The sequence below is a fragment of the Thermomyces dupontii genome, assembly GCF_041956625.1.
Source record: "Thermomyces dupontii strain NRRL 2155 unplaced genomic scaffold VTN31scaffold_3, whole genome shotgun sequence".
NCBI lineage: Eukaryota > Fungi > Ascomycota > Eurotiomycetes > Eurotiales > Trichocomaceae > Thermomyces > Thermomyces dupontii.
The window spans coordinates 394,038-420,455 of record NW_027192309.1 but is presented as its reverse complement, the minus strand read 5'-3'; the positions used below and the strand labels follow the sequence as shown (position 1 = coordinate 420,455).

Sequence of the window (26,418 nt, the reverse complement as noted above, 5' to 3'; positions counted from 1 at the left end):
GTGCAAGATGTCACTACGAGGGCGATGGCAATTGAAAACGTTAGCCTACTTTCATTCCAATTACTAAAAGGTATCACTATTCATCCGATTTCAAACGGCTTGCCGGTTCGATTCTGACTTTCGATCATTTAGCCCAAGCTTGAAGGTTTGGTAAGAATTCAGCGAGAGTGTGCTGAAGTTGATTTCCGTCGACGAAGTCGCCGTTCGCGCCTCGGAGGTTACACTTGCTGCACTGTCAACAGACTCTTGAGGCGCGACTTCACTCTGAGAAGAGACTGCGGCAGTGATGGTGGCCGCAGTTGTGGCTGTTGACGATGGGGCTGGCGGAGTCGTCGAGGTAGCCTGGCCTTGATCATTTTCACCTGTCGGCTGTGAGGGGCCCGCAGACCCAGAATCTGCGAGAGAGCTCGGCGTACTCGTGCTCTCTGTGTTCGTCGTGGTCTCAGTGCTCTGAGCGCTCTCAGTGCTTTCAGTGCTCTGAGTAGTCTCAGTGCTCTGAATAGTCTCAGTGCTCGTCATACTCGCTTTACTAGTCGTGCGTGCGCTGCTCATTGATGCTTGATTTGGACCCGAAACGCCAAAGGCGGCCATTGGACACATGCATGCGCAGTTGCATGAACCGGCAGATTGGGAACTCGAATCCGCCACCGCAGCTTGGCTGGCGCTCGCTATCACAGTAGTTACCACCGAACTCGTTTCGAGGACAATCACGGGAGTTGACACCGTATCGCTGGCGGGTGGTGTCACTAGAGAATCAAGGCTCTGATTCGTTTCCAATCTCGTTTTCGTTGTTGCTGTCTCAACCGATTTTGGGGTCGAAGGACTTGCGATAGTGGAATCAGGAACTGTTACAAGCGACGAGGTATCTAATTGCTCCATTGGCTGTGAAGCGTCTGTAGCTCCCATTGTATCGCTAGCAATTGAACTCGCGGCAGAATCCAAGGTTTGAATTGTTTCCCACACTGTCGTCGTTATGGTCTCGATGCAATCTGAGGCCGAAGAGGTCGTGGCGGTGACATCGGGCACTGCTCCAAGCGATGACGTGTCCGGTGCCGCAATTGGCGTCAAATCGGCTGTAGCAGTCGAGATGACGGCACTGGATTGCTGGACGACAGTATTAAATTGCTGGTTGACAGTATCGAATTGCGGGACTATGGCACTGGATTGCTGGACAACAGCACTGGACTGCTGGGTGACATCATTGGCCATGGTTTTCGATGCCGAACTGTCGGTACAAGTGCTGGTACATGAAATGTCAAAGCTCAGAGGCACTAATCCATCTTGAATGACAATCAGCCCTGTCTCATACAAGCTGATTGGCGGAAAAACTCACGATTGGTGGTGGTGCTCGCCGAGATGGTTGCAGTCGAGAAGGCAGGAGAATCATTGTGTTGGGCAACTTGCACAGGGGCAGTGGCTTCATGCCTGGAAGCTGGGCACAGTGTCAGTTGACGGTCTATGCTGTGTTCAATCGGAGTGCTTACACGTTGTCACCGTAGCATGCTGGACTGAAGATTGTCCCAACTCCTGAATCGCTCCCTGCTGCGCTTGAGCCGTGTGTTTGATTATCGGCGCAGCTGCTGTTCCTAGATTCAAAAGAATACTTGCTGGATCCGGCCTGAAATAGGGTGAGACAACGAATACCAACCACAGAGATATCTGGACGGATACTCCATACGTTGCTACCTCGTCTTTGTCGGCGTGCTGGAAATGCCAAAGGGCATTCTTTCCGCCTCTGTGATACTGATAGTGTGCGAACACTCCCTGTACGTACTGCAATTAGCATGCACTCACAGATCTGAGATGGCCCAGGTGGCATGCCTCCAATCCTCCAACCCACAGCAGCAATATGATCCCCCCGGCGAATCCGCGGCGGGTCATGGTGGCGCACACTAGGTCTTCTCCAACTCGACTTCTCTCCCACTCTCGTGCTTATCGATAGGGATTTCAAGGAGTGTCGAATCTCAAGTACTTCACCAGCGAAGTGATGTCGAAGCCAGCTTCGGCGAAGAGAACGAAAGGAATGAGAACTGAATCAACAAACGAGTGGCTGCGTCCTGCGCACACAACGGCAAAGTCTCTTTACAGCAGGATGCGATACAAAAAGATAGAGTGCAGGCGCTGGAGATTAATAAGTATAGAGGTGTTCACGAGGTTTACGCCCTCGTTAAGGGATGTTGTTTCAGGGCGGCGGCTCATCCTAAGGGCATCATTTCTCAGTACGGTGACCAGATCCGTCAATCATTCCCCGGAGGATATTTGTTTAAGGGGGTTGGCAACATTGCGAGTTGCGTAAACGCTGAGAGCTGACTCCTGAGAGTTGATCGGTGCTTAGGGTTGTTCATGCAGTCTATGGCCAAAACGGTACGTGTTTCAGGTTGCACATGCTGGACACGTGCTTTTGCCCTGGAGTGGATGTAGATCATGAACTGGGGATTGAACAAAGCTTTCTTATTTGAACTTCCTTCTTTTCAACTCAAATCGTAGATTGGAATGGTACTCTGTCTGAACATTGTACTTGTTGTGGAATGGGTTGAACTGCTGAAAGCTTTCACAAGAATGTTGAAGGAACCACTTTACCATATTAGGAAAGTGTTCATCAATTATCGTAGTTATATAGATAAGATAATAATGCCAAGACTCAGCCAATTTTTCCCCGAAAATTCAGAAAGGGCTGACTTTGAAGCATCAAGCAACATTTGGCAGACACAGCCGGCAAGATGCTTCGAGAAGTGTGAGTGGTCGCGATCGAGAATGAGACAAGCTGGTTGCTAACGGGCTTTCCAGAAAGCCGAAGAATCCGCGGACAGCGCGGATCCTCAAGAAGAGGGAACCGCAACTGATCGAGCCGCCGAAACGTACTCTGATCATGCACGGAACAAGATGTCCTGCACCGCTGAGCGTAGTGCTGAAGACCATTCACAGCCTTCGAAACCCTAACTCGGTGATGTTTCACAAGAAGAACGACCATATCTACCCGTTCGAAAGCACGGAGAGCCTCGAGTTTTTGGCGGGCAAGAATGACTGCGCCATTGTGGTGTTCGGGAGCAGCAACAAGAAGCGCCCGAACTGCGTGACTATTGCCCGCATATACAACTCCAAGGTTTTGGATATGGTCGAGTTGTTACTCATCCCGCATCCGGACACCGAGGCCTTGCCGCCCAACATTGCATTTAAAATGGATATTCCGATTGGGGCACGACCGATGATTCTGTTCGCCGGTAGTGCTTTCGAGGACGCCACGTCAAGCACGTATGCCATGATCAAAAGCATGTTCCTGGATTTGTTCAAAGGCGAGGACACCGACAAGATCAATGTCGAGGGACTTCAGTACATCATGATGGTCGGCGCCGACGAGCCCTCGGAGCCCGGCCTGAACCCAGTCATTCACGTCCGGTGGTACAAGCTGCGCACGCGACGGAGCGGGCAGAAACTGCCGCGAGTAGAGCTTGATCCGATGGGTCCCAAGTTTGACTTCAGGGTTGGCCGGGTGCGGCAATCGGATCCCGACGTCATGAAAGAGGCCATGAAGCAAGGCAAGCGGTCGAACGAGGAGCCTAAGACCAAGAAGAACATCGGCATGGACGCCATCGGTGACAAGATTGGCCGAATCCATGTCGGCAAGCAGGATCTGAGCAAACTGCAGACCCGCAAGATGAAGGGTCTCAAACGACGAGCCGGAGAGGACTCATCCGGAGAGGAGTCTGAGGGCTCCGGGGAAGAATTCGACTACGAGGTATCTGATGATGTTATCTCGGAGGAAGAGGAGTCGGAGGGAGAGGAGGTCGATGACATGCCGTCGGACATTGAAATGGCCGATGCGGACGACGCCGAGAAACAAAAAAATGGACAGGCGGAGGGCGAGTCACGAAAACGACGGCGGTTGGCATGATTATTTCTTCGCTTGATATTCATGTTTGGCGTTGGAGTTACGGTCATGGAGCTCAGGACATAATCACTGAGTGTCAATTTGTGTATCTTTACGTTGAATGGTTGGCAAGTCCACAACAGCACGGCTACAAGTGTTCATGATCTCCGTCTTTAGGCCTTGAAACAAAGGTTAATTAGGGTTCAGGGTTAACCTAGTTACGAAAAAGCAATGCCTAAGGCAGCAAGCTGAAGTAACACGTGATCATGACGTCGGTCTTGGCTCCGGCCGGCCGGCGTTCGCCGTTCACATGCCGAGGTGAACAACAGCCGACATGGTGTCCCTCCAGATTAGATCACCTGCACCCAATGACTCCGCAAGTTGTTTTTGGATATCAAAGAATCCGGGGAGTTTTCAGATTTCATGCACTTGATTACTGTCTCGCCATCACCAAGTCTACAGCGGTAGACTGATTGTCTGCCGCGAACAGATACCTTGTAGATTTTCAAGATGGGTTCTTTAATGGTAAACCGTGACTCGGAACCATGTCGAAAGAAAAACGATCGAATGCAGAGCTGACGGGGACCAAGGAAAACCTCGATGCGATTGCGTTGAATCCAACCCTCAAGCCGCTATTAACATTGGTCAAAGGGGCACGAAATGGCGCTGTGTATGGCGCGAAAGTGCGGTTTCCGCATGCCTTGGTGTGAGTCTCCCTTCATTTACCAGGTCGACATTTTGGAGCTGGACCCGACGCTAATCTCAATGGGTTGATGTAGAATGATTTTTTTGTTTCGATCCGGAACGTGAGTGATCTGCTGGTACTGTTGCGTTCATTGCGAATCCCAACTCTGAACTCGTCAGATTTCGAGAAAAACTGCGACTCGTCCTGAGTGCCACACGACAACATGCGCGGAACTTGGCTGTTTTTGCCATGATATACAAGGGCTCGATGCTGGCGCTTAAGTATCTGAACCCCGCTGGTCGGAAGGAAGGGCAGTACGATTCATTTTTTGCCGGGTTGCTTGGTGGATACGTTGTCTTTGGGCGGAATCATAACGGCGTCAGTCAGCAGGTACATCACCTTTTCATTTGCTGCTACTATTGCTTTCAGGGACTAATTGATTGGTAGATTGTCATTTATGTCTTCGCCCGTGTTATGCTGGCTCTCGCCAAACTGTCCATCCAGCCCAATATGCATCCTTTGTCCGGCTTTATCTCTCCCACCGCCCGAGCCAAGATCACGGAACGTGCCTGGCCCGTTTTTGCTAGCTTGTCATGGGCATTTGTCATGTACTTATTCCGCTGGCACCCGGAGGCTATTGTCGAAAGTTTGCGGAACAGCATGACATACATGTATGTGTTGATGCTCGTTCCGGATCGTGCTGAGGCTGACTTTAATAGTTACTCGGACTCTGATCACTGGACGTCGTTCCAGAGCCTACTGATACGGAATAAAGATCCGTAGCAGACGGACGAGTGGTTACTGTACAGTCATTTACGCCCATATGTCACTCGATTAGAATATACCCAGTCTCTTGTATTTTGATGATTATCCAATTTGTCATCCTGTCGCGGAGGTCTGGACCATATTTCTTTGATGGCCGGATCCAGTTTAGAAAGTCTGCTCAGGTCGACGCCATGCAGTATTTAGAACAAGCCACGCAATGGGGAACGGGATTAATGATCTCTATAACTGGTAGCTGAGCCAAACAAAGGAAATGAAGTCACGATGGTCTCCGGCCGGACCGGTTTAGCCTTTTCGGCTCTGACAAAGCCCTGAAGTGATAAAGGCATCGTCGGTATTCCAAATTTCGATGGCCAAGTCGGTAAACTCTTGAGGCCTCGTTGACGATTTTCGATCTGCAACTCATCCTGGGTCAGCCATCTTCACCTCACACGATGTTCGGGTTGTGTATGCCAGGATTTTTTTCGCTGATCATCCTCGGTCTTGCTCTTCTTCCATCCATCCATGCCGTTGCCGTGAACCCCATACCCTCGAAAAACGCCACTCAAGAGGTGCAGTTCCCGCAGTTCTTCGACTGCACATGCAAAAATGCAACAACCCGCACCTCATACAACTTTACCGGTCCCGGTTATCCTGATGTCGTTATTCGTAACATGTTTCCAGGCACCATTCCAAATGTTACGGTCAAGCTGTGGCTGGAAACGCAAACTGTGACACTCACCGCGACCGGAAGCAATTCGAAATCAAAGACTACTAGCGCAGTAACCACCACACTTCATCCTACTGCTAGCAAGGTGGAAACGGGAAATCCGAAGGCGACCACCTATCATCATACTAGCGCTGTGGGAAGCGGACACTCGAAAGAGACCGTGATGAAACTGACGACAACACTCACGAACACCCCCAGTCCGGAATCAAAGCAAAAGGATGATGAAATGAAGGATCCAGAAAGTGTGGAGAAAAATCTTAAGTCACTGTTCGATACACAAGTGGCCACCACAACGATGTGACTGTCATGGATTGTTCCGCGTTGCAATTCTTGACAATGGCGCCTATTGAAAAGATTGGCTGTGATGGGCTGTCTTTGAGCTAATTCAACCGAGCCATTTTCGGCGAGAGATGGTCTGAGACTGGTACCCGACGAACATGCGGAAGCGGAACTTGATGATGTTGGGCTTAAGGGAAAGTCGCAGAGCATGAACTGTCAATTTCGAGCTCAGTGTCCCGAGTTCATGTGATACTCGAGTTCCACGTAATCATAACATTCAAATGCCAATTCTTCCTTGTCTGTCCTTTCTTTAATTGTTTGTAACAAGGCACTTAGGTTTAGTTCTCTCACTCATAGTGTAGTAGTAGTGTAGTAACGGTGCCTCGAGAGAAAGCGAAACGGGCTCGTACTATGTCTTTTGACAGCCAGAAGAAACTGTTTCAGTCTTGAGAACAAATCAAACATTGCTCAAGTGAACGTACTAGCCACTGAACCAATCTGAAGTGCTTCTACCTAAGGTACTTATGGTCAACGAATCGTCAGACTGGTCTAACGGTCAGGTCCTCCTTTCTTACACTCGTCGACCTTCCCATCTGACCGACAGCAAACTTGATAGCAACTTCACCATCTTCGGTTTTTATGAATGTTTACTACTCCGTACTAGACTCCAGATTTCCTCAATCCTCTGTTTCCAACACCAACATATGTTAACCAGAACACAGGCGAAGACTCAAGTACGAGTAGGTAATCCGTAGAGGTCACGTGTACGGGGGCTAAGTAAGCCCTAACCCTAAGCTCGCCAACCAAGTTGGTCCAAGTCCTGCAACTCGTGCAGATCTTGAACATGGTAGAAAGAAGTACGTTTGTCTAGTACATTTGTCTAGGCTCTCAGGCTAGAGAATGGCTTATCGCGAGCCATCAAAGAACCGAACTATTTTGGTAGCTTATTGTACTAACTCTTCATGCTGAAGACGAGGTAGCCTACATCATTTCACGTGCCACGAGCTTCGGACAACTTCCGAAGCCTACCAGGACGATTAGCAGCCCAGAAGCATTATGGCATCGCGACATCACATCTAACACCTCAATAAAATGCCATTACAATGCCAGCGCCGACTCTAACCTCTCCGCCGCCTCTTCTGCGGATCATTGCCGAGCCCCTAACACCGCAATCCTTTGCGCCGTTCGGCACCGTCATCACCAGCCCGTTCCCACGGGACCTGTCCACGCCGCCGAGCGACCTCTCCTCGCTGTCGCAGCGCTGCCCGCACCTACCCGCGACTCCCGTGTTGGCGAATCAAGGCAGCGCTGTGAAGATCAGTCCTGTTGCGCCTCTCGCCGATGGCTACCGAGGTGCTTCTCGAAGCGGCCGAGCGGCGGAGGCCCGCATGAGCATGTTCTCGTGCTTCCCGAGGCGGTTGCGGTCGAGTCATAGCATTCCGGGTAATGCGGAATTTGATGTGCGCATTCTCGAGCGCCATCCTTATACCACCCAGACGTTTATACCGCTGGATCTATCAAGCCAGGCCCGCGTGCGAGAGGATGACAAGGGGGTAGACAGCGGAAGGAAGCTAGAAGAGCCCATTTATCTCGTCATTGTCGCGCCCACGTTGAAGGGTCAGTCGGCCACAGCTACCTCGTCGGCGGGGGAAATAGTGTCTATCCATGACCCGCCGGATCTGCGCAGGATTCGCGCGTTCATCGCGCGTGGCGGTCAGGCGGTTACGTATGGTGCCGGGACGTGGCATGCGCCAATGGTGGTGCTGGGGACGAGGCGCGTGGATTTCATCGTCGTGCAGTATGTCAATGGCGTTGAGGATGAGGATTGTCAGGAGGCGGCCTTTGGCGAGGGAATTGCGGTCACTTTACAGGTCCCTGGAAGCCAGGGGGTTGGAAGGGTCAAACTATAGATACGAATATGCTTTGGATTGGGTATCAACTTTAATCTACAGATAAAGATGGATGTATGGTATATTGACAGGCAAATGGATCATCAAGCTGCTGCGGCCTTCGCACCGTCAGACCCCGCCGTCGCTGCGCCGGCTCGCATCTGGTTCAGAACCTGCTCGGCCACTCCAATTACTCCATCCGGGAGGCCTGCCAAACGCGCCACTTTGAGAGCGTGTGACTCGCGATTGACGCCCTTTCGCAGCCGGTGAACAAAGGTAAACGATCCGGGTGCCGTCTCCTTGATATCGGTGCAATACGTGCCCAGCTTGTCAAAGCCGCGCGTCATATCAGCCAGGGCATGGAAGTGCGTTGCAAAGAGCGTCCGGCACCGATTCACATGGTAGAGATGATGCAACGCGGCGAAACCGATTGCTGTCCCGTCCTCCGGCGTAGTGCCGCGGCCGACCTCGTCCATGATGACGAATGAGCGCGGCGTCGCCTGCCGCAGAATTGCCGCCGTCTCTAGCATCTCCACCATGAACGTCGACTGGTCCCGGAATAGATCATCCGCCGCCCCGATCCGGCTGAAGATCTGATCAACGATCCCAATCTCCGCGTATTCCGCTGGCACAAACGACCCTACCTGCGCCAGGATCGTGATCAACGCGTTCTGTCGCAGGAACGTGCTCTTGCCGGCCATATTCGGCCCCGTGATCAACCAGATGCGTTCCCCGTCGTCCCCGAGGAAGCAGTCGTTGCTGACGAATTGCCGTCCTTGTTCCTCCAGACCCAACTTGACGGTTGGATGTCGGCCGCCGATGATCCTATGGGACGTTCCCGTCGTTAAGATCGGCCGCACCATCCGCTGCTCCTTGGCGAGCGTCGCGAAGGAGCACGCGACATCCAGCTCGTCCATGACGGCAGCATTTCGGCGGATCTTCACGAGATTGAGAATAACCCCGCGCCGAAGCTCTTCGAAGATCCGCTGCTCCTCGGCGCGGATATGAATCTTGGCCTGATCGAGGCGGGCACCCAGCTGCGACCATGCCGGCAGGTGGAACGACCGCGTCGTCTTGGTTGAGGACAAGTTCCGCGTCACGCCCAAATCCTCCAGCGCCTTCTGGGAGATCTTGCCGCCCTTGACATGGCAGATATAGCCGAGTCCTGAAGTCCATTTGAGTGTCAGCGCCGTTGACCCGACCTGCTCTTGCAGTCGTTGCGTGAGTTCATTTTTCTCCGCCTTCAAACCATCGAGCGTGTCATGTAACCGCTCGAGAGTATCACTAGCATTGCGTCGCATGATCCACGTGTCGACATCGCCCCGTTCAATCTCCATTGGACTGCCTGGCCGGCCTGATGACTTTAATCGTACCTTTCTGGGCAACGCCTCAGCATCTTCCGGCAGCCCTTCATTCGCGAGAACGTCTTGTGTCAGATCGGCCGCTTCTGCAGCGTTGTTCTCCTCGATGCGTTGCTTTTGCATGAGACCCTCTTCGTCGATTGCTGCGAGAATCCGTTCGGCCAGTTCCGTCGGGCCGTCGATGTACATTCTGTGAACCAAAGCACGCACGCTCGCTGACCCTTGCTTCTCTGCCTCGGTGCCTTCCCTGATATTTTCTATCAACACTCGACGAATCTCCCGCGAGGCTTCGATTGCTCGGGATAAGCAGATCAAATCGTCTGCATCTCCCCGGCCCAAGGTAAACTTCTGCACGATCCTCTGGGCATCGTAACTACGCTTCAGCAGTGCGGTGATACTTTCACGGAGTTCATCATTTTCAATCAAATACTGAACGAGATCTAGGCGCTCATTGATCACGGCTAATGACGTGGATGGTGACGCTAAACGTTGTTAGAACCAAATCATGGTCAATACTTTGGAGAACTCACTCAACCGATCCCGCAACAGACGAGCGCCACTCTTCGTGCAGGTCCGGCGAACTGCATGCAGCAGACTCCCTTTGCCCAGCCCATCTCTGGCAGTTTCCAAAATCTCCAGCCCGCGCAGGCTGTTACGATCAATACCCATAGAATCATCTAAGTGTCTCCGCCGAGGTGGTTGCAGTTTCAGGTCGGATCCTTGGAGCTGGGTCTTGACATATTGCAAAAGGCCAAATCCGGCGGCGACCTCTTCTTTGGTAAAGGATGATTGTATTTCTGCAGGTACGGGCGCCTCTAACATCGAACTCCACTCGTCCATGGATGGAATGTTTTTGGGCGCATCAAAGAAAGTCAACAGCTGATTGTCCGTTCCAACCAGCAGGCGAAGCTCTTGCCCCAGAAAATCTTGGAGCTTTCTGTCCAGCAAAATCTCTCGTGCGCCGATTCGTGCAATCGCTGACGGAACCGTCTGCGCCGTTGTAACCTGTGTATAGAAGTCTCCAGTGGAGAGATCCATCCACGCCAAACCCACTCGATGGGATGCGGAAGATGGGAGGCGTAGCACCGTTGTGCTGCTCGCATCTTGCACTGCTTCAACCCGACTAGTGTCCAAGTATATGGATAGAAGGAAATTGTTCCGCGACGTGTCCATGAATTTTTCATCGATAAGCGTCCCCGGCGTGATCACTCTTGTGACTCTCCTGTCGAACATGAGACCTCCCGAGCGCGATTTCTCCTCAACAGGATTCATGAACTCCTCGCTTATAGCAACATACTTGTTCAAGTCCTGCACAAGAATCTTGAGAAATCGATCCAGCTGGAAAAAAGGAAACCCAGCCATCGGAACGGGGCCCGCACTGGTCTTCTTGGTTGCGAGCTTGAGGCTTAACAAGGGGGCTAGTTCTTCTGCTTGCTCGAAATAGAGCTTCGTTCTCATAAGCATCATCTGCGCGAAAACTGCTGCAGTTTCATACCTCGTAGAATCCTCCCACGCGAGTCAAGACCACGCAATTCTTGAATTTCTCCATGTTGTTTCTGTGGCCCTGCACCACGGTGGGGTACCGGGGGACGTCGTCCGAGCCATCATTGTAAGATGCGAGCTTCAAAGCCCCCTGCGGAAGATCAGGCGAAATGTCCTTTAGCTTTACTGTTGATCTCGTTTTTGCGCCTCTAACGGTGGAGCAACCGGGGCAGAGTCTCGCGAGTCTTGATCGGGTAGGAGACTTTAATGCGAAGAGGCTATAGTAGCGTCGCGTGGCCACGCGCTGACCAGGACTTCCAAACAACAAAAACGGCGACGAGGCGATTCGCGTCAAGGCTTGACCATGGATCGCCTGCCCGCTCATGGTGCCTGGGCGCAACGGCACTGTTATCTCCTTGAGGAGCTCCACGGACGCGGCGTAAATCTAGAGACAAACACAGTGCAAACAAGACAAACAAAACAAACAAAACTGCCAAGTCCAGCACTGACAGCCAATCAGATCTGAACTCTGTCATCGGCGCCGATTCTTCTGTTCTCAGATCCTAATTTCTTCCTCGCGTGTCGCCACGGGAGGAAAAGGACTTGATATGATAATAATGCCTGTGTTCATATAAAAAATTACATCGGCTGCGTTCCTTTTATCGGATCCTATCACTTCCTCTCCCGCCACCGGCGCGCAGCTTCCAGTCGAGCAGCGAGAAACGTCCACCGCGACGGTTGACCTAACCCTTTCAGTCCTCATTTCGCTGCATTCGAAAAAGATCGCCCGCCAAAATGACGGACCCAAATATTGCTGCGCAGTACAAGTACTCGGCGATGTCCAACCTGGTTCTCCAGGCGGACCGCCGTTTCATCGCGAAGCCCTCGGACGAGTCCACGGGAGATCCCGAATCGCTCGCCGGGCGCATCAGTATCCGAGACATGGGGTCGCGAGTAGCTCGCGACACGGCTCCGAAAACGAAAAAGATGCAAACCGTACCGACGGGCGTCGAGCGCGGCGCAATCCGGGAAGGCGAGGAGGTGCTGGAACGCGAACAGCGGAAGCGCAAGCGGGGGGAGCAGGGCCAACTCCGCGGCGCAGGAATCTTGTCGGCCGCAGATATGCTCATTGAAGGGCTCAAGTATCGGCCACGGACGCAGGCCACACGGGCCACTTACGACCTCATCCTGACCATGACCGCGAATTACCTGGGCGACGTGTCGCATGAAGTGGTCCGCAGCGCGGCAGATGCGATCCTCGAGATTCTCAAGGACGACAACATGAAGGATTTTGATAAGAAAAAGGAAATTGATGACTTGTTAGGCACCACGATGGGTGCCAAGGAATTCAATGAGTTGGTCAACCTCGGCAAGAAGATTACAGATTACGACGCTCAGGACGAGGATGAGAATATGGAGGATCGTGCCGGCGCCGAGAACGAAGCCGAGCTGGACGAACGACAAGGTGTCGCTGTCGTTTTCGACGAGTCCGATAACGAGGAGGACGGCCTCCGAGGGATCGATGAAGTTCATGATGATGAGGAGGAATCGGACGAAGAAGCTGGGGATGCAGAAGGCCGACCAGATGGTGAAGATATTGACGCCGAAGATCGATCAGGTCTCGAGGAAGATGCGATGATCCTGGACGGTGGTCTCCATGGCGACAAACGCCGGAGTGCAGCGGCAAAGAACCTCATTCCAGTCCGTGAGATCGATGCCTACTGGCTGCAGCGACAGTTCGGTTCGATATTCCCCGATCCGCACATCCAGAACGAGAAGACTCGGGAGGCTCTCGCTATTCTGGAAGGCAAGGCCGAGGATGGAAGCGAGCGGCCACTCCGGTACATTGAGAATGACCTCATGGAGCTTGTTGACTACGACCACCCCGAGCTTGTGGCTAAGCTTGTGACCAACCGAGATAGGATCGTTTGGGTGACCAAGTGGAGGAGGGTGGCAGAGGACAATGACGCCCGTCTTCTTGTAGAGAACGAGATGGTCGAGGCGGGCCATCGTGCCCTTCTTGACGAAATCCGCGGCAAGACTGCCGACGAAGATACGCAGCGACCGGGCAAGAAGATGAAGATGGACTTGATGGACATTGACGTTCCCAAGGGCCCTGAAGCGGATCAAGAGGAACAGAAGCCCAGAGAGACTGGAGTTGCTGGCGGCCTGCAGCCAAAGAAGCTCATCAACCTGGAAAACCTCGTTTTCGACCAGGGCAACCACCTCATGACGAATCCCAGCGTCAAACTGCCCCAGGGTTCTACCAAGCGCACCTTCAAGGGATACGAAGAGATCCATGTTCCTGCGCCTAAGCCGCGACGCGACCCGGACGAGAAAAACATGCCAACCTCTGAACTCCCCGACTGGGCTCGGGTGGGCTTTGGCTCGGCAAAGGAGCTCAACCGCATCCAAACCAAGTGCTTCCCGGTTGCGTTCCATGAAGATGGCAACATGCTTGTCTGCGCTCCCACCGGTTCAGGCAAGACCAACGTGGCCATGCTTGCGATTCTCCGCGAGATCGGGAAGAATCGCGATCCGGAGACCGGACAGATCATGCTGGACGATTTCAAGATTGTGTACATCGCTCCTCTGAAGGCGCTGGTCCAGGAGCAAGTAGGAAACTTTGGCAAGCGTTTGGAGCCATACGGGATTCGAGTGTCGGAGCTCACCGGTGACCGCCAGCTCACCAAGCAGCAGATCGCCGACACCCAAATCATCGTTACCACACCGGAAAAGTGGGACATCATTACGCGGAAGGCCACTGACACCAGCTACACTCGTTTGGTTCGTCTAATGATCATTGACGAGATCCACCTCCTCCATGACGATCGCGGTCCTGTGCTGGAGAGCATCGTCAGCCGAACGATTCGACGCGTCGAGCAAACCAACGAGCCCGTTCGAATCGTTGGTCTCAGTGCTACGCTGCCCAACTACCGCGACGTTGCGAGCTTCTTGCGCGTAGATGCAACGAGAGCACTGTTCCATTTTGACGCGTCATACCGGCCTTGCCCGCTGAAGCAAGAATTCATCGGGGTCACTGACAAGAAGGCGATCAAGCAGCTCAAGACCATGAACGATGTCTGCTACAACAAGGTTCTGGAGCAGGTCGGTCAACACCGAAACCAGATGTTGATTTTCGTTCACTCTCGCAAGGAGACTGCCAAGACTGCTCGCTACATTCGAGACAAGGCCGTTGAGATGGAGACAATTGGCCAGATTCTGCGAAGCGATGCCGCCAGCAGAGCTATCTTGGCAGAAGAGGCTGAGAACGTGGACGATCCGGCGCTCAAAGACCTTCTTCCCTATGGCTTTGGCATCCATCATGCTGGGTTGAGTTTGGCGGATCGTGACTCGGTGCAGGCTCTGTTTAGCGACGGCGCTATTCAGGTCCTGGTCTGCACTGCGACCCTGGCATGGGGTGTCAATCTTCCGGCACACACCGTCATCATCAAAGGGACGCAGGTCTACTCTCCGGAAAAGGGTAGCTGGGTGGAACTGAGCCCTCAGGATGTTCTGCAAATGCTGGGACGAGCGGGTCGCCCACAATACGATACATTTGGTGAAGGTATCATCATCACGTCGCAGAGCGAGCTCCAATTCTACCTGTCGCTGCTCAACCAGCAGCTGCCAATCGAGAGTCAGCTGATGAGCAAGCTCGCGGACAACCTGAACGCCGAGATCGTCCTGGGCAACGTTCGCACCCGGGATGAGGGTGTGGAGTGGCTCGGATACACCTACCTCTACGTTCGGATGCTTCGGTCTCCAGGACTGTACAGTGTCGGCGCGGACTATGCGGATGACGATGCGCTCGTGCAGATGCGTGTCGACCTCATTCACTCGGCGGCCACTATCCTCGAGCGAACCGGGCTCATCAAATACGACCGAAAGACCGGAAGACTGCAGTCCACGGAGCTCGGGCGGGTTGCCTCCCACTATTACATCAGCCACAACTCGATGATGACCTACAACAACCACCTCCAGCCGATGATCAGCATGGTAGATCTTTTCCGGATTTTCTCCCTGAGTGAGGAGTTCAAGTACATCCCGGTGCGCCAGGACGAGAAACTAGAGTTGGCCAAGCTGCTGGGCCGTGTGCCAGTGCCCGTCAAGGAGGGCATCGACGAACCGCATGCAAAGATCAACGTCCTCCTCCAGGCGTACATCTCCCGCCTGAAACTGGAGGGTCTCGCTTTGATGGCCGATATGGTTTACGTGACGCAGTCGGCTGGTCGTATTCTGCGGGGCATTTTCGAGATTTGCCTGAGGAAAGGCTGGGCCTCTGTTGCCAGAATTGCACTAAACATGTGCAAGATGGCAGAAAAGCGAATGTGGCCGACAATGTCGCCCCTTCGCCAGTTTCCATCTTGCCCACGAGACATTATCCAAAAGTCCGAACGGATCGATGTGCCCTGGTCCAGCTACTTTGACCTCGACCCTCCTCGTATGGGAGAGCTTCTCGGCATGCCCAAGGCGGGTCGGATCGTTTGTGACCTCGTGTCCAAGTTCCCTCGTCTGGAAGTTCAGGCGCAGGTGCAGCCGATTACTCGCTCTATGCTTCGCGTCGAGCTGACCATCACCCCCAACTTTACCTGGGATGATTCCATTCACGGGGTCGCGGAGAGCTTCTGGATCTTGGTCGAGGACTGCGACGGTGAAGAAATTCTCTTCCATGACCAGTTCATCCTTCGCCGGGAATACGCTCAGTCCGAAATGAACGAGCATCTTGTCGAGTTCACAGTGCCCATCACGGAGCCCATGCCCCCCAACTACTTCATTTCCTTGATCTCGGATCGTTGGATGCACTCTGAGACCAAGATCGCTGTCTCGTTTCAAAAGCTAATTTTGCCTGAACGCTTCCCACCGCACACACCGCTGCTCGACATTCAACGGGTTCCGGTGCAGGCGTTGAAGCGCGACGACTTCAAGCAGTTATATCCCAACTGGACCGAGTTCAACCGGATTCAGAGCCAGGTGTTCAAGTCCCTGTTCGATACCGATGACAATGTCCTGGTCTGCTCACCAACCGGGAGCGGCAAGACTGTCTGTGCCGAGTTCGCGCTCCTGCGTCACTGGGCCCAAGGCAAGCAGGGCCGGGCAGTCTATGTTGCGCCATTCCAGGAGCTCGTCGACTTGCGGTACGCGGACTGGTCGAAGCGCTTGAGCGGAGTGGCTGGCGGCAAGAAGATTGTCAAGCTCACCGGCGAGACGACGGCTGACCTGAAGCTCCTCGAGTCGGCCGACTTGGTTCTCGCTACGCCCGTGCAATGGGATGTCCTGTCGAGACAATGGCAGAGGCGGAAGAACGTGCAGACGGTCCAACTCTTCATTGCCGACGAGCTGCACATGCTCGGTGGGTACGGCGGCTATATCTACGAGGTCGTCGTGTCCCGTATGCATTACATTGCCCTACAAACCGAGAATGACATGCGGATCATCGGCTTGAGTGTGCCTCTGTCGAACGCGCGCGATCTTGGCGAATGGATTGGAGCCAACAAGCACACCATCTACAATTTCAGCCCTCACGTGCGACCGGTGCCGCTCGAGCTCCACATCCAGTCCTACAGCATCCCCCATTTCCCGTCATTGATGATGGCCATGGCCAAGCCGGCCTATCACTCGATCCTGCAACTCTCCCCGGACAAGCCGGCGTTGGTCTTCGTCCCGAGCCGGAAGCAAGTTCGGTCGACAGCAATCGACCTCCTGGCCGCATGCGTGGCGGATGACAACGAGGACCGCTTCCTGCACGTCGACGTTGAAGATATCAAGCCCTTGCTGGAACGACTGCATGAGCGCACCTTGGCCGAGTCTATCTCGCACGGTGTCGGCTACTACCACGAGGCCCTGAGCAACAATGACAAGCGCATCGTCACGCACTTGTACAACATTGGTGCGATTCAGGTCATGCTGGCGTCTCGGGATGTGTGCTGGGAGGTCAACTTGACTGCTCATCTGGTGATCATCATGAACACGCAGTTCTACGAAGGCCGGGAGCATCGGTACATTGACTACCCCATCAGCGAAGTTCTGCAGATGCTCGGCAAGGCGTCACGGCCAGGGCAGGACAAGATTGGCCGTGGCGTGTTGATGACGTCGCAGGTGAAGCGAGACTATTACAAGAAGTTCCTGAACGAAGCGCTTCCAATTGAAAGCCATCTGCAAGTGTACCTGCACGATGCCTTTGTCACGGAGATCAGCACCAAGACCATCGCGTCCACGCAGGATGCCGTTGACTGGATGACTTACACGTACTTTTACCGACGCCTCCTTGCGAACCCGAGCTTCTACGGTCTCAGCGATCTTAGCCATGAGGGTCTGAGCACGTTCCTGTCAGAGCTGGTGGAGAACACGCTCAAGGAACTGTCCGAGGCCAAGATCATCGACCTGGATGAGGACGACGACAGCGTGTCGCCGTTGAATGCGGCCATGATTGCGGCTTACTACAATATTTCCTTCATTACCATGCAGACCTTCTTGCTGTCTCTGACTGGCCGCACGAAGCTCAAGGGCATCCTGGAGATTGTCACGTCGGCGACCGAGTTCGAAACGATCCAGATGCGGCGACACGAGGAACACCTTCTCCGCCGGGTGTATGACCGAGTGCCGGTGAAGATGTCACAGCCGTCGTACGATTCCCCGCACTTCAAGGCCTTTGTGCTGCTACAGGCGTACTTCTCGCGGATGCAGCTGCCGATCGACCTTGCCAAGGACCAGGAGGTCATTGTCAGCAAGGTGCTGAATCTGCTCTCCGCGTGTGTGGATGTTCTGTCCTCGGAGGGCCACCTCAACGCCATGTACGCCATGGAGATGTCTCAGATGGTTGTGCAGGCGATGTGGGATCGCGACAGCCCCTTGAAGCAGATCCCACATTTCACGCCCGAGGTTATTCGCGTGGCCAACGAATTTGGGTATGTACCTTTGCCGGCCGATCCGCGAAGAAATCGCAATACTAACTTCCGTTCCAGGATCAACGACATCTTCGAGTTCATGGAAGCCATGGACCCGTCTGAGAACAAGGACTACAACACGCTGGTCAAGCGTCTGGGGCTCGACAACAAGCAACTCGCGCAGGCGGCGGCGTTCACCAACGACAAGTACCCCAACGTCGAGCTGGACTTTGAGGTGGAAGACCCGGACAACATCGTTGCCGGCGAGCCCGCGTACCTGAAGGTCAAGATCGAGCGGGACGTCGAGGAGGACGACGAGGTCGACACCACGGTGCACGCGCCGTTCTACCCGGGCACTAAGATGGAGAACTGGTGGCTGGTTGTCGGCGAGGACAAGACCAAGAGCCTACTGGCAATTAAGCGGGTGACCGTGGGCCGCAAGCTCGAGCTGCGCCTCGAATACGTGGTCCCGACGCCGGGCGAGCATGAGCTGACATTGTACTTGATGTGCGATAGCTACGTGGGTGTTGATCAGGACCCGACGTTTAAAGTCACGGCGGCGGAAGGGATGGAGGAGGATGAGAGTGAGGAGGAGAGTGAATGATGTGGCGTCTTGTTTTTGAGAGTTATTTTCTTGAATTGTTGGGTTATGGGTATGGAATAGTATACTATAGGTTTCATGGGCTTGTTATTCAATGGCAAGATTTTCGTGTAACTATGTCGGATGTTTGCGATCTGTCATGTTCAACCGTGTCTGTTCATCAATGGGATCATAACCGACCCAGCTTAGTCGTAGCTAGCAAGCAGTTATACAATCCCCGGGCTCACTTTCTATGTAGACTCGAGTCCTAGGCTTGTGGCCTACGTTCCCACCCAGGATGCATGTCAAATAGTAAGATTTATGATGTAAAACGATGCCGATGGGCGGACGACGGACTTTCCCATAAGATAGGAGACCAAGACGGGAACTAATAGAGGACATAGTAATAGCAGAGATCCTGTCCTGAAGAAAACGGCCTCTCCCGTTCAAAAACAGGTAGGCAGTAGTCTTGTTCCGGGAGGGTGAGGAGAAAAATCCACATGGGAGATAAAAGTACTGACTGGTATGGAGTGACTGTTCGAACACGTCCTTGAAGAAAGGCAGGTTATGGGAAGTTCCTTTTTTTTTTTTTTTTTTTTGGCTCTCGTTCCGAAAATCTCGCCTGATGTGGCGGACTGGAGCGGCATGCAGCGGTGAATTCAGTACGAGTAGTAGTAGATGATGAGGGAAAGTGAACTACTTAAGCTGTCGGGCAAAATACTGTAGTATCCGAGAAAAGCGTGTCAGAACAGTCATTTTCTTGACTCGATAAAGACGGTGAGGTACCTATGGCATATGTACATTCATTCTTTAAGAAGCCCGAATCAGTAGAAAGCCGAACAATCCACATCGAATCCCGGAGAAGAACCCACGGAGAGCTGAATGGAACGCGATGAATGGAGAGAATGAGGTCATCGGAGCCATTCAGTTGCCCATGGACTCCATACTAAGCTTTACAACCTAGGTTCAGCCGAGGCTTATTCTATGAACATACTACAGTAAGGCTTGGATGAGCCCAGGTCGTGTTGATTTGTCAATGACACAACAAGCTGAGCTGCGTCTTTCGGCATCTTCCGCATAACTAGTAGGTACAATCAATCAGCCTATTATGAACCGCTGGTACTTAGGTAGAGAGCAGGCAGTACCTATAGCCTAATGTGGCACTCCAATTGCTGTCAATGGTATCCGTACTTTAATACTTAGGTAGGTCCTCACAAGTACGGAATAATGTGTCCTCTCCCTTCCATCCATCAGTGCATCGCATCGTCCGACATCTCGATCGGAGGAAGAGCAACCGAGCAAAGACTGATAGCACCATTTAAGGCAGTAGCCCTACAGCCGCCAATCCATTGCTTAGACGAAATACATACTTACAGTAATTAGCAACCAGCCACCTGGGCGGCTTGAGCCGCTTGGGCTCGGCCTTGGGGCTTATCAAGCATTCAAGCCCCGTCGGAAAACTCCGCCATACGATTAACTACTGTACTTCCCTAACTACCTCACCTTCAGTAAGTCCTCTCCACAGTTCCAACTCGGAACTCCTCTCGCATGGACTTGGAGGAATTGGACCATACTTTCACTACTATGCTTACAGAGTACTTACTTGATGATTGATTTGGATGATGGTCGGGAGTTGGTCAATCCGGGGAAGAGTCCGGACCTAGCACACGACCATGAAGCGGGGAGAGCCAGTGTTTTCCCAGGGTCCCTTGAAAGAAGAGTACGCTAAAAGAGCATTCAGAGAGGGAGAGCATTCCGGGAACTCCACACGGAAGAAAGGAAAGACGGTGAATGGAGGATATGCAGGTTGACGATAAGAATGACGAATGGAAGAGGAAGAAAAAGAAAAACAAAATGCACGCTAAGCCAGGGGGAATCCACATCATATATCCATTCGGACCACAATGAGGATTGGTGTTGATCCACCAACAGAGTGTTGATCGATGATGATAGTTGAACACCAAATGATGATATACGAGAACGGTAATGACTGACACCTCTCGGCACTTTATACATGAAATGACTGGTACCTCTCGGCGCTCTGTTTGATATTAGGCTTCGCTTAGGGCTCCCCGTTGGTTGCATCGTCGGACGGGGACACATCAAAATAAATAAATAGATGAGGCCAGGACCACCTGCATTTGTCCCCAGAGTAACCCTGGACAATCGAAACCACTGAGTGTTCCAAGCTCTCAGTCACAATGCGTCCCATCAACTGGTGGATTGGGATCTGCTTAAGCGTGCCCATCCACGCTGTTAAGTTTACCCCGGAGTATGATCCCTCCCTTTCCCACCAGGAACACATGTCTGGATTCAAGTTCAAGCTAACAAAAATTGGTTGATTAGGGTCCTCCTGTCTGCCCCCCGGCGGGCTGAGGCCGTCCCCAACCCGGACGGCTCTCTCGCGGTGTACACCCAGTCTAGCTACTCCTTCGATGAGCACTCCAACACATACGAGCTCCGGGTCCTCGATCTCGCGACGGGCGAGTCTCATGCTGTGGTCTCCAGCAACGAGACTGCCCCCAGCAATCCTCAGTGGCTAGAGGACGGGGACTTGCTCGTCTGGCTGGAAGGCGGAGAAAACGGGAACACGAACCTTGTCGTTGGCGATGCTCGCGATGCCGGAACCAAGTATGTCGCAGGGACCGTGCCGGGCCCCGTGACAGACCTCAGAATCACCCCGCTTGATGACAGTAAGGTCGGCTTCGTGGTTTCGGGCCAGGCAAACCCCGATGGATCGCTGTATAACCCAGAAACCGCGGAGAAGCCGCTGAGCTCGGCGCACTACTACACTTCGATCTGGGTGCGGCATTGGGATGTGTATATCGAACCGCAGCGGAACTCGCTCTTTTACGGTGTCCTGCAGAAATCGTCAGAAAAGGGATATGTCGCCTCCAAGGTCGCCAATCTGCTGGCCGATGCCGGCTTGAAGGGTGTGGAGACCCCCATCCCCCCGTTTGGCGGAACGGATCACTTCGATATCCACGCGAATGCGGTCGCCTTTGTGGCAAAGGACCCGGATCTGCTGCCGGCGACGCACACGGCGGTTGTGCTGTACTATATTCCTATTTCGTCGTGGACTGAGCACAGCGTTGGGAAGGCAAAGGAGGTACATCTCAAAGGCCTCAAGGGCGCCAAGTCCTCCCCCCGGCTTTCGGCGGATGGCAAGTCGATCGTCCTGCTGGCGCAGGAGAAGGACATGTATGAATCGGACAAGAACCGCATCGTCTTGGTTCGGAATCCGCAGAACGGACACTCTCCAGACGCCGTCGAAGTCTTTGCATCAAAGGACGGCAAGGGCCAGTGGGATCGGAGCCCCAGCGCGGTGTCGTGGACGCGGGACAACAAGTATTTCCTGATCCAGGTCGAGGAGCATGCCCGCGTCATCCTGTACCGACTGCCAGTGAAGAACGTTGAGAAAGCCAAGCCTCATTCCTTGCAGAAACTTACACGGGAAGGATCCGTTTCGGCCGCGGAGTCCCTGTCGGCCGACTCTGATAAGCTGCTGGTGTCCAGCACCAGCCTGGTGGAGAACAGCGTCTACACGATCGTTGACCCGAACAAACCCCACGCGGCGAAGGTTGTGTCGTCGGCCAGCGACAACGGCAAAGCGTTTGGTCTGTCCCGGTCGCAGCTGGCCGAGTTCTGGTACAAGGGCGCCAACGGTCGGCGGGTCCATTCGTGGCTGATCAAGCCGTCCAACTTCAACCCGCACAAGAAGTACCCTCTGGCGTTCCTGATCCACGGAGGCCCCGAGGGTTCCTGGGCGGATTCGTGGAGCACGCGCTGGAACCCGGCGGTGTTTGCCGAGCAAGGATACGTGGTCGTCGCGCCGAACCCGACGGGCAGCACAGGCTTCGGACAGGCTTTCCAGGACTCCATCCAGGGTGAGTGGGGTGGCTTACCTTACATTGATCTGGAGCGAGGGTTTGACTACGTCCGCAAGACGTTCAAGTTCGTTGACACGGACCGGGCGGTCGCCTTGGGTGCCTCGTACGGAGGGTACATGGTCAACTGGATCCAGGGCCACGATCTCGGCCGCAAGTTCAAGGCCCTGGTGACGCACGACGGCGTGTTCAGCATGACTGCGCAGTGGGCGAGCGAGGAGATGTACTTCCCTCTGGTTGAGATGAAGGGCCCCCTGTGGGAGGTGCCCGAGGAGTGGAAGAAGTGGGATCCGTCGCGCTTCACGGCGAACTGGAAGACGCCGCACCTCATCATCCACAACGAGAAGGACTACCGCCTGACCGTTGCCGAGGGCCTGGCCGCCTTCAACGTGTTGCAGATCAGGGGCATCGACAGCGCCTTCCTGACGTTTCCGGACGAGAACCACTGGGTGCTGAAACCGGAGAACTCGCTGGTCTGGCATCAGGCCGTGATCAACTGGATCAACAAGTACGTCGGCCTGCCGCCGATTAGTACCGATTCTCCTCAGCCGATCTGAGCTTTTGCCTTTGAGATAACGACGTGACGCTCTCCGTGGTCGGTTGCCCGGTACTTATACTCGATCTCAGTATGGCTCGGTTTTTTTTCCTACATCAATCAAGGCTTGTGGCAGTTCAGCAGCCGCTTTCAGCAGACAGATGGTCATGTTCTTTGATTGTGCTTTGTTTGCCGACAGCGGCGAAGGCAGGGTTCTTGATTTCTTGATTTCTTTGTTTGGTGAAAATCTTGGGGGGGGGTGGGAGGCTGGTTTGCTGTCACCTTTGTACGGCCATGTCGAGACGAGTTCGTCAAGCAAGCTCAATCTGATTGCGGAGTAGCGTCGGAATATACATGTACTTGTTGTTCTGCAGACCTGGGGGTGGTTGACTGCGGGGATGTGTCTGCAGAATATTTTCTTCTGATTCTACTCAAGAATGTAACTATACAGTTTATAATGATTGAACTGTGGTCACGAATACTAACACAATGTACAGTTTCTAACTTCAAAAGCCATTGAAGGTACGGATTCCCTCATCACTGCCACGTTCAACTTGAAAGATTACAATGCCATCCTCCACTCGCGAACAAGGCTATACACACTTCGAATCCCATTGTCCCTTTGTCAACATGCCTTTCTCGAAACATAGACGAGCACCATTGTCCATTGTCAACAGCCACAATCCGCCAAGTCCCCTCCCAAACAAGGAAATCTTCCAGAAATCTTCTATGCCATTGTCCTTGGTCTCTTGTGTCAGAGACCAACTTCTGAAACACTATCAAGCCGGTCATCTCTCATGGTTGCTTTGTCATGGCGACGGTCTGGGGTTGACGAACAATGAGGGGACAATTCAGCACGGCCTTGAGTTCTTTGAATGCGGTAGACGACCAGAGGGGCTCTCGAGAGAGCTCTCAGGGTTCCCTGCCGAGGTCGGCAAGCTCCTCTTGACGAGTCAAAGGAGCTTTGACCGTGGCTATCAAGAAGTTATATAGTTGGCAAGGTCCGACTCGGGCGAGATGGTCCGCACTGCTCAGTTCCATCAGGGCCGAACAAATCTCTCTCTATCTCTCTCTCTCAAAAAACAAAAGTCGAGGATCGACCATCGAAAGTTAGCACACCATCGATACAGTCGCGACATGAGCATGAACAGGGAATTCTCCTCAGGAGAGCAGCACAAGACACGCCGGCCGCCAACTTTGGAGCCCAGAACTTTCATGGAAGAACCCAATAATGCCAATGCCGCAGCAGCTCCGGCACCGAGCAAAGTCCATCCGGCCTTCTTCCCCACGCTCCAACATCTCGCCAACCCCCTAGTCCCGCTCGTCTCCATCACAACAGGCCTCCCGCATCCAGACTTCCCCATGTCCATCCTGGCCTTCCATCTCCTCACGCACGAGCAACTGGACAGTATGGCACGACATTACCACCAGGTTTGGCCGCCGGTGCCCGAGACGTTCGGATATCCCATCCGGATACCCGCGTGGGTGGGAACACCCTACGAACATACGGTCGATCTGGAAACCAAGCGTCGGCGGATAGGCCGGTTTATTGGCCTCCGGGGTTGTGAGAGTCCAGTCAAAACCGGATTCGGTATCGAAGACGGCCTCCAGAACAACGTGGACGTCGAGCTCGAGGAGCGGATGGAGAGGGAATGGCAAGAGGCGCTTCGAAGATCCCAGCAAGAGGAAGACGATGCGCTTCGGAGGCACAAGGCGGGGAATTTTTGATCCTTGATTTCGTCTCTATCGACTTGCCCTTTTTTTTTTCTCTTCGTTGGGTGACTCGATTATGATACCCTTGCGAGCGGCTGTTGCATGAGAGAAGTGCTCTATATATATAAAGTCAGAAATTCATGATTCTTAGGAAATAGGTATAGTAATTCCCTGTAACGTCATACCACAACGTATGAACAGATCATTTCTTATCACCCACGCTCCCGGTGAGCGTATTCTTAATCTTCTCCAAATACGCATTCTCATCACCGTTCGGAACACTCACGCCCTCGACGCAGAGTACCTTGTCACGGGTCTTTCCACCTCGAACAACGCTTACATCCGACTTGGGCACTTTCAGCACCTAACCATGAAAATCAGAAGACCAGTTCTCACGAAAAAGCCCAGTTGACGAGACCTACCTCGGCAAGCACCTTCGTCACCGCAGCATTCGCCTCTCCATCCCTGGGCACCGCCGACACGCAGATCTCGACCTGCTCATCGTCGACCGCGGTGATGCCTTCACGGCGTGCGTTTGCATTGGGCTTGACGTGGCAGGAGACGTGTAGCTTGTAGCTCTCCTTGCCCTTGGTGCGGGCGGCCCGGATGAGTTGGAGGAGAGGCGGTTTGGTGGACATGATTACTCAGGATGGTTTTAAATCTTTGTGATTTGCCAGTTGGTCTGATTGCGATGAGACTCCCGTCGGGACTGTGCTATGGATATTGGGCGAGTTGAGACTATTCCCAAAGCGGAATTCTCCAAATTACAGGAAGAGTTTGTTACCCTTTAGGGTTAGGGCCAACTTTTCCTTTGATTAACCATCAGAGCAGTCCGGGGTTCCCCATAATCCCCTCTCCAAGCGGGATCTGCTGCGAGAAAGAGATTGTTCCATGGTGCAATGTTCGGCTTCAGAGACTATCCTCGGCGGAACCAGCATCGAAATGGGAGGTATTCAACTGAATGGACGTCGAGAGAGAGCACTTTGAATTTGGACCACCTTGGCGCCCAGCCGTGGGTTCCATTTGCGCCACCAACTTACGAACCATGAAGGCTATATATAAGTGAACAAACATGAAGCGAGAAGCCGTTTTGCCGCAGCGGTCAGTGGCCTGAAAGACGAAAAAAACTAAAAGCATGCATCTCGCACTGTTCCAGCGGGGTGGGTAAAACTGGCGGTCGACCGGAAGACCGTCATCCTCGGTACGGGTAACCTACTCATACATAGCATTGATGAATTCCATGATTGCCAAGGAACAACGGTTCGAAGAATGTTCGATAAAGTTTACCGATGCGAGTCGTAGATGTCCTTGATCATTCAACGTTGATACATGCAAATCATCTGCGGATCATGGCTTACCTAGATCTACCCTCGGTGTGATTGTAAAAATCCTCATCTCGTCATTCTTTGCCCCTCAATAGCCGACGGTCTCCTTACCATTGACGCAAGGAACCAGCACAACGGGCAATTCCATGTACCTACAGCCACTCAAGAGGCATCAATAGTAGCCGACAAACGAGAGTAGCCGACATGTCGAAACCACCACGTGGCTGTCAGGTATTTTGAAGCAAAATGATTCGATTCACATGACGAGCCTCAGGCAAAAACGTGGGATGGAAAAAAACCCCCGCGGGGCAGCGTGGGGGCGATTCGTGGGGGTGCTCTCAAGCCCATCCCGGCTCGACCAGCATTGTCTGAGCATTGCCGAATGTGGCTGCTCCCCAACGCGGGTTAGCCAAAGCTTCTTCCCGCGGTCCAGCA

The 26,418-nt window shown here is 53.3% G+C and overlaps 10 protein-coding genes across 10 annotated transcripts; 7 read left to right on the top strand and 3 right to left on the bottom strand.

The window, feature by feature from the left end:
* Window positions 1–90: 90 nt before the first annotated feature.
* Window positions 91–1,881, bottom strand: VTN31DRAFT_3594 (uncharacterized protein; the record flags this gene model as incomplete). Its single annotated transcript, XM_069403890.1, has 5 exons — window positions 91–1,280; window positions 1,334–1,432; window positions 1,485–1,618; window positions 1,679–1,764; window positions 1,822–1,881. The coding sequence occupies 5 exons, from the start codon at window positions 1,879–1,881 to the stop codon at window positions 91–93; spliced, it is 1,569 nt and encodes a 522-aa protein (XP_069260919.1).
* Window positions 1,882–2,720: 839 nt separating this feature from the next.
* Window positions 2,721–3,892, top strand: VTN31DRAFT_3593 (uncharacterized protein; the record flags this gene model as incomplete). The annotated part of the gene is made up of 2 exons (XM_069403889.1): window positions 2,721–2,734; window positions 2,788–3,892. The coding sequence occupies 2 exons, from the start codon at window positions 2,721–2,723 to the stop codon at window positions 3,890–3,892; spliced, it is 1,119 nt and encodes a 372-aa protein (XP_069260918.1).
* A 486-nt stretch (window positions 3,893–4,378) lies between these two features.
* VTN31DRAFT_3592 (uncharacterized protein) lies at window positions 4,379–5,336 on the top strand (the record flags this gene model as incomplete). Its single annotated transcript, XM_069403888.1, has 6 exons — window positions 4,379–4,393; window positions 4,459–4,574; window positions 4,648–4,674; window positions 4,733–4,943; window positions 5,001–5,224; window positions 5,273–5,336. 6 exons carry the CDS (start codon window positions 4,379–4,381, stop codon window positions 5,334–5,336), a joined length of 657 nt encoding a protein of 218 aa, XP_069260917.1.
* A 434-nt stretch (window positions 5,337–5,770) lies between these two features.
* On the top strand, window positions 5,771–6,346 carry VTN31DRAFT_3591 (uncharacterized protein; the record flags this gene model as incomplete). Its single annotated transcript, XM_069403887.1, has 1 exon — window positions 5,771–6,346. The coding sequence occupies one exon, from the start codon at window positions 5,771–5,773 to the stop codon at window positions 6,344–6,346; it is 576 nt and encodes a 191-aa protein (XP_069260916.1).
* A 1,081-nt stretch (window positions 6,347–7,427) lies between these two features.
* On the top strand, window positions 7,428–8,234 carry VTN31DRAFT_3590 (uncharacterized protein; the record flags this gene model as incomplete). The annotated part of the gene is made up of 1 exon (XM_069403886.1): window positions 7,428–8,234. One exon carries the CDS (start codon window positions 7,428–7,430, stop codon window positions 8,232–8,234), a length of 807 nt encoding a protein of 268 aa, XP_069260915.1.
* An 83-nt stretch (window positions 8,235–8,317) lies between these two features.
* Window positions 8,318–11,441, bottom strand: VTN31DRAFT_3589 (uncharacterized protein; the record flags this gene model as incomplete). Its single annotated transcript, XM_069403884.1, has 3 exons — window positions 8,318–10,056; window positions 10,105–11,020; window positions 11,070–11,441. 3 exons carry the CDS (start codon window positions 11,439–11,441, stop codon window positions 8,318–8,320), a joined length of 3,027 nt encoding a protein of 1,008 aa, XP_069260914.1.
* Window positions 11,442–11,851: 410 nt separating this feature from the next.
* Window positions 11,852–18,547, top strand: VTN31DRAFT_3588 (uncharacterized protein; the record flags this gene model as incomplete). The annotated part of the gene is made up of 2 exons (XM_069403883.1): window positions 11,852–17,964; window positions 18,022–18,547. The coding sequence occupies 2 exons, from the start codon at window positions 11,852–11,854 to the stop codon at window positions 18,545–18,547; spliced, it is 6,639 nt and encodes a 2,212-aa protein (XP_069260913.1).
* A 2,177-nt stretch (window positions 18,548–20,724) lies between these two features.
* On the top strand, window positions 20,725–22,967 carry VTN31DRAFT_3587 (uncharacterized protein; the record flags this gene model as incomplete). The annotated part of the gene is made up of 2 exons (XM_069403882.1): window positions 20,725–20,795; window positions 20,870–22,967. The coding sequence occupies 2 exons, from the start codon at window positions 20,725–20,727 to the stop codon at window positions 22,965–22,967; spliced, it is 2,169 nt and encodes a 722-aa protein (XP_069260912.1).
* A 1,115-nt stretch (window positions 22,968–24,082) lies between these two features.
* Window positions 24,083–24,673, top strand: VTN31DRAFT_3586 (uncharacterized protein; the record flags this gene model as incomplete). Its single annotated transcript, XM_069403881.1, has 1 exon — window positions 24,083–24,673. One exon carries the CDS (start codon window positions 24,083–24,085, stop codon window positions 24,671–24,673), a length of 591 nt encoding a protein of 196 aa, XP_069260911.1.
* A 187-nt stretch (window positions 24,674–24,860) lies between these two features.
* Window positions 24,861–25,296, bottom strand: VTN31DRAFT_3585 (uncharacterized protein; the record flags this gene model as incomplete). Its single annotated transcript, XM_069403880.1, has 2 exons — window positions 24,861–25,022; window positions 25,081–25,296. The coding sequence occupies 2 exons, from the start codon at window positions 25,294–25,296 to the stop codon at window positions 24,861–24,863; spliced, it is 378 nt and encodes a 125-aa protein (XP_069260910.1).
* Between the last annotated feature and the right edge of the window lie 1,122 nt (window positions 25,297–26,418).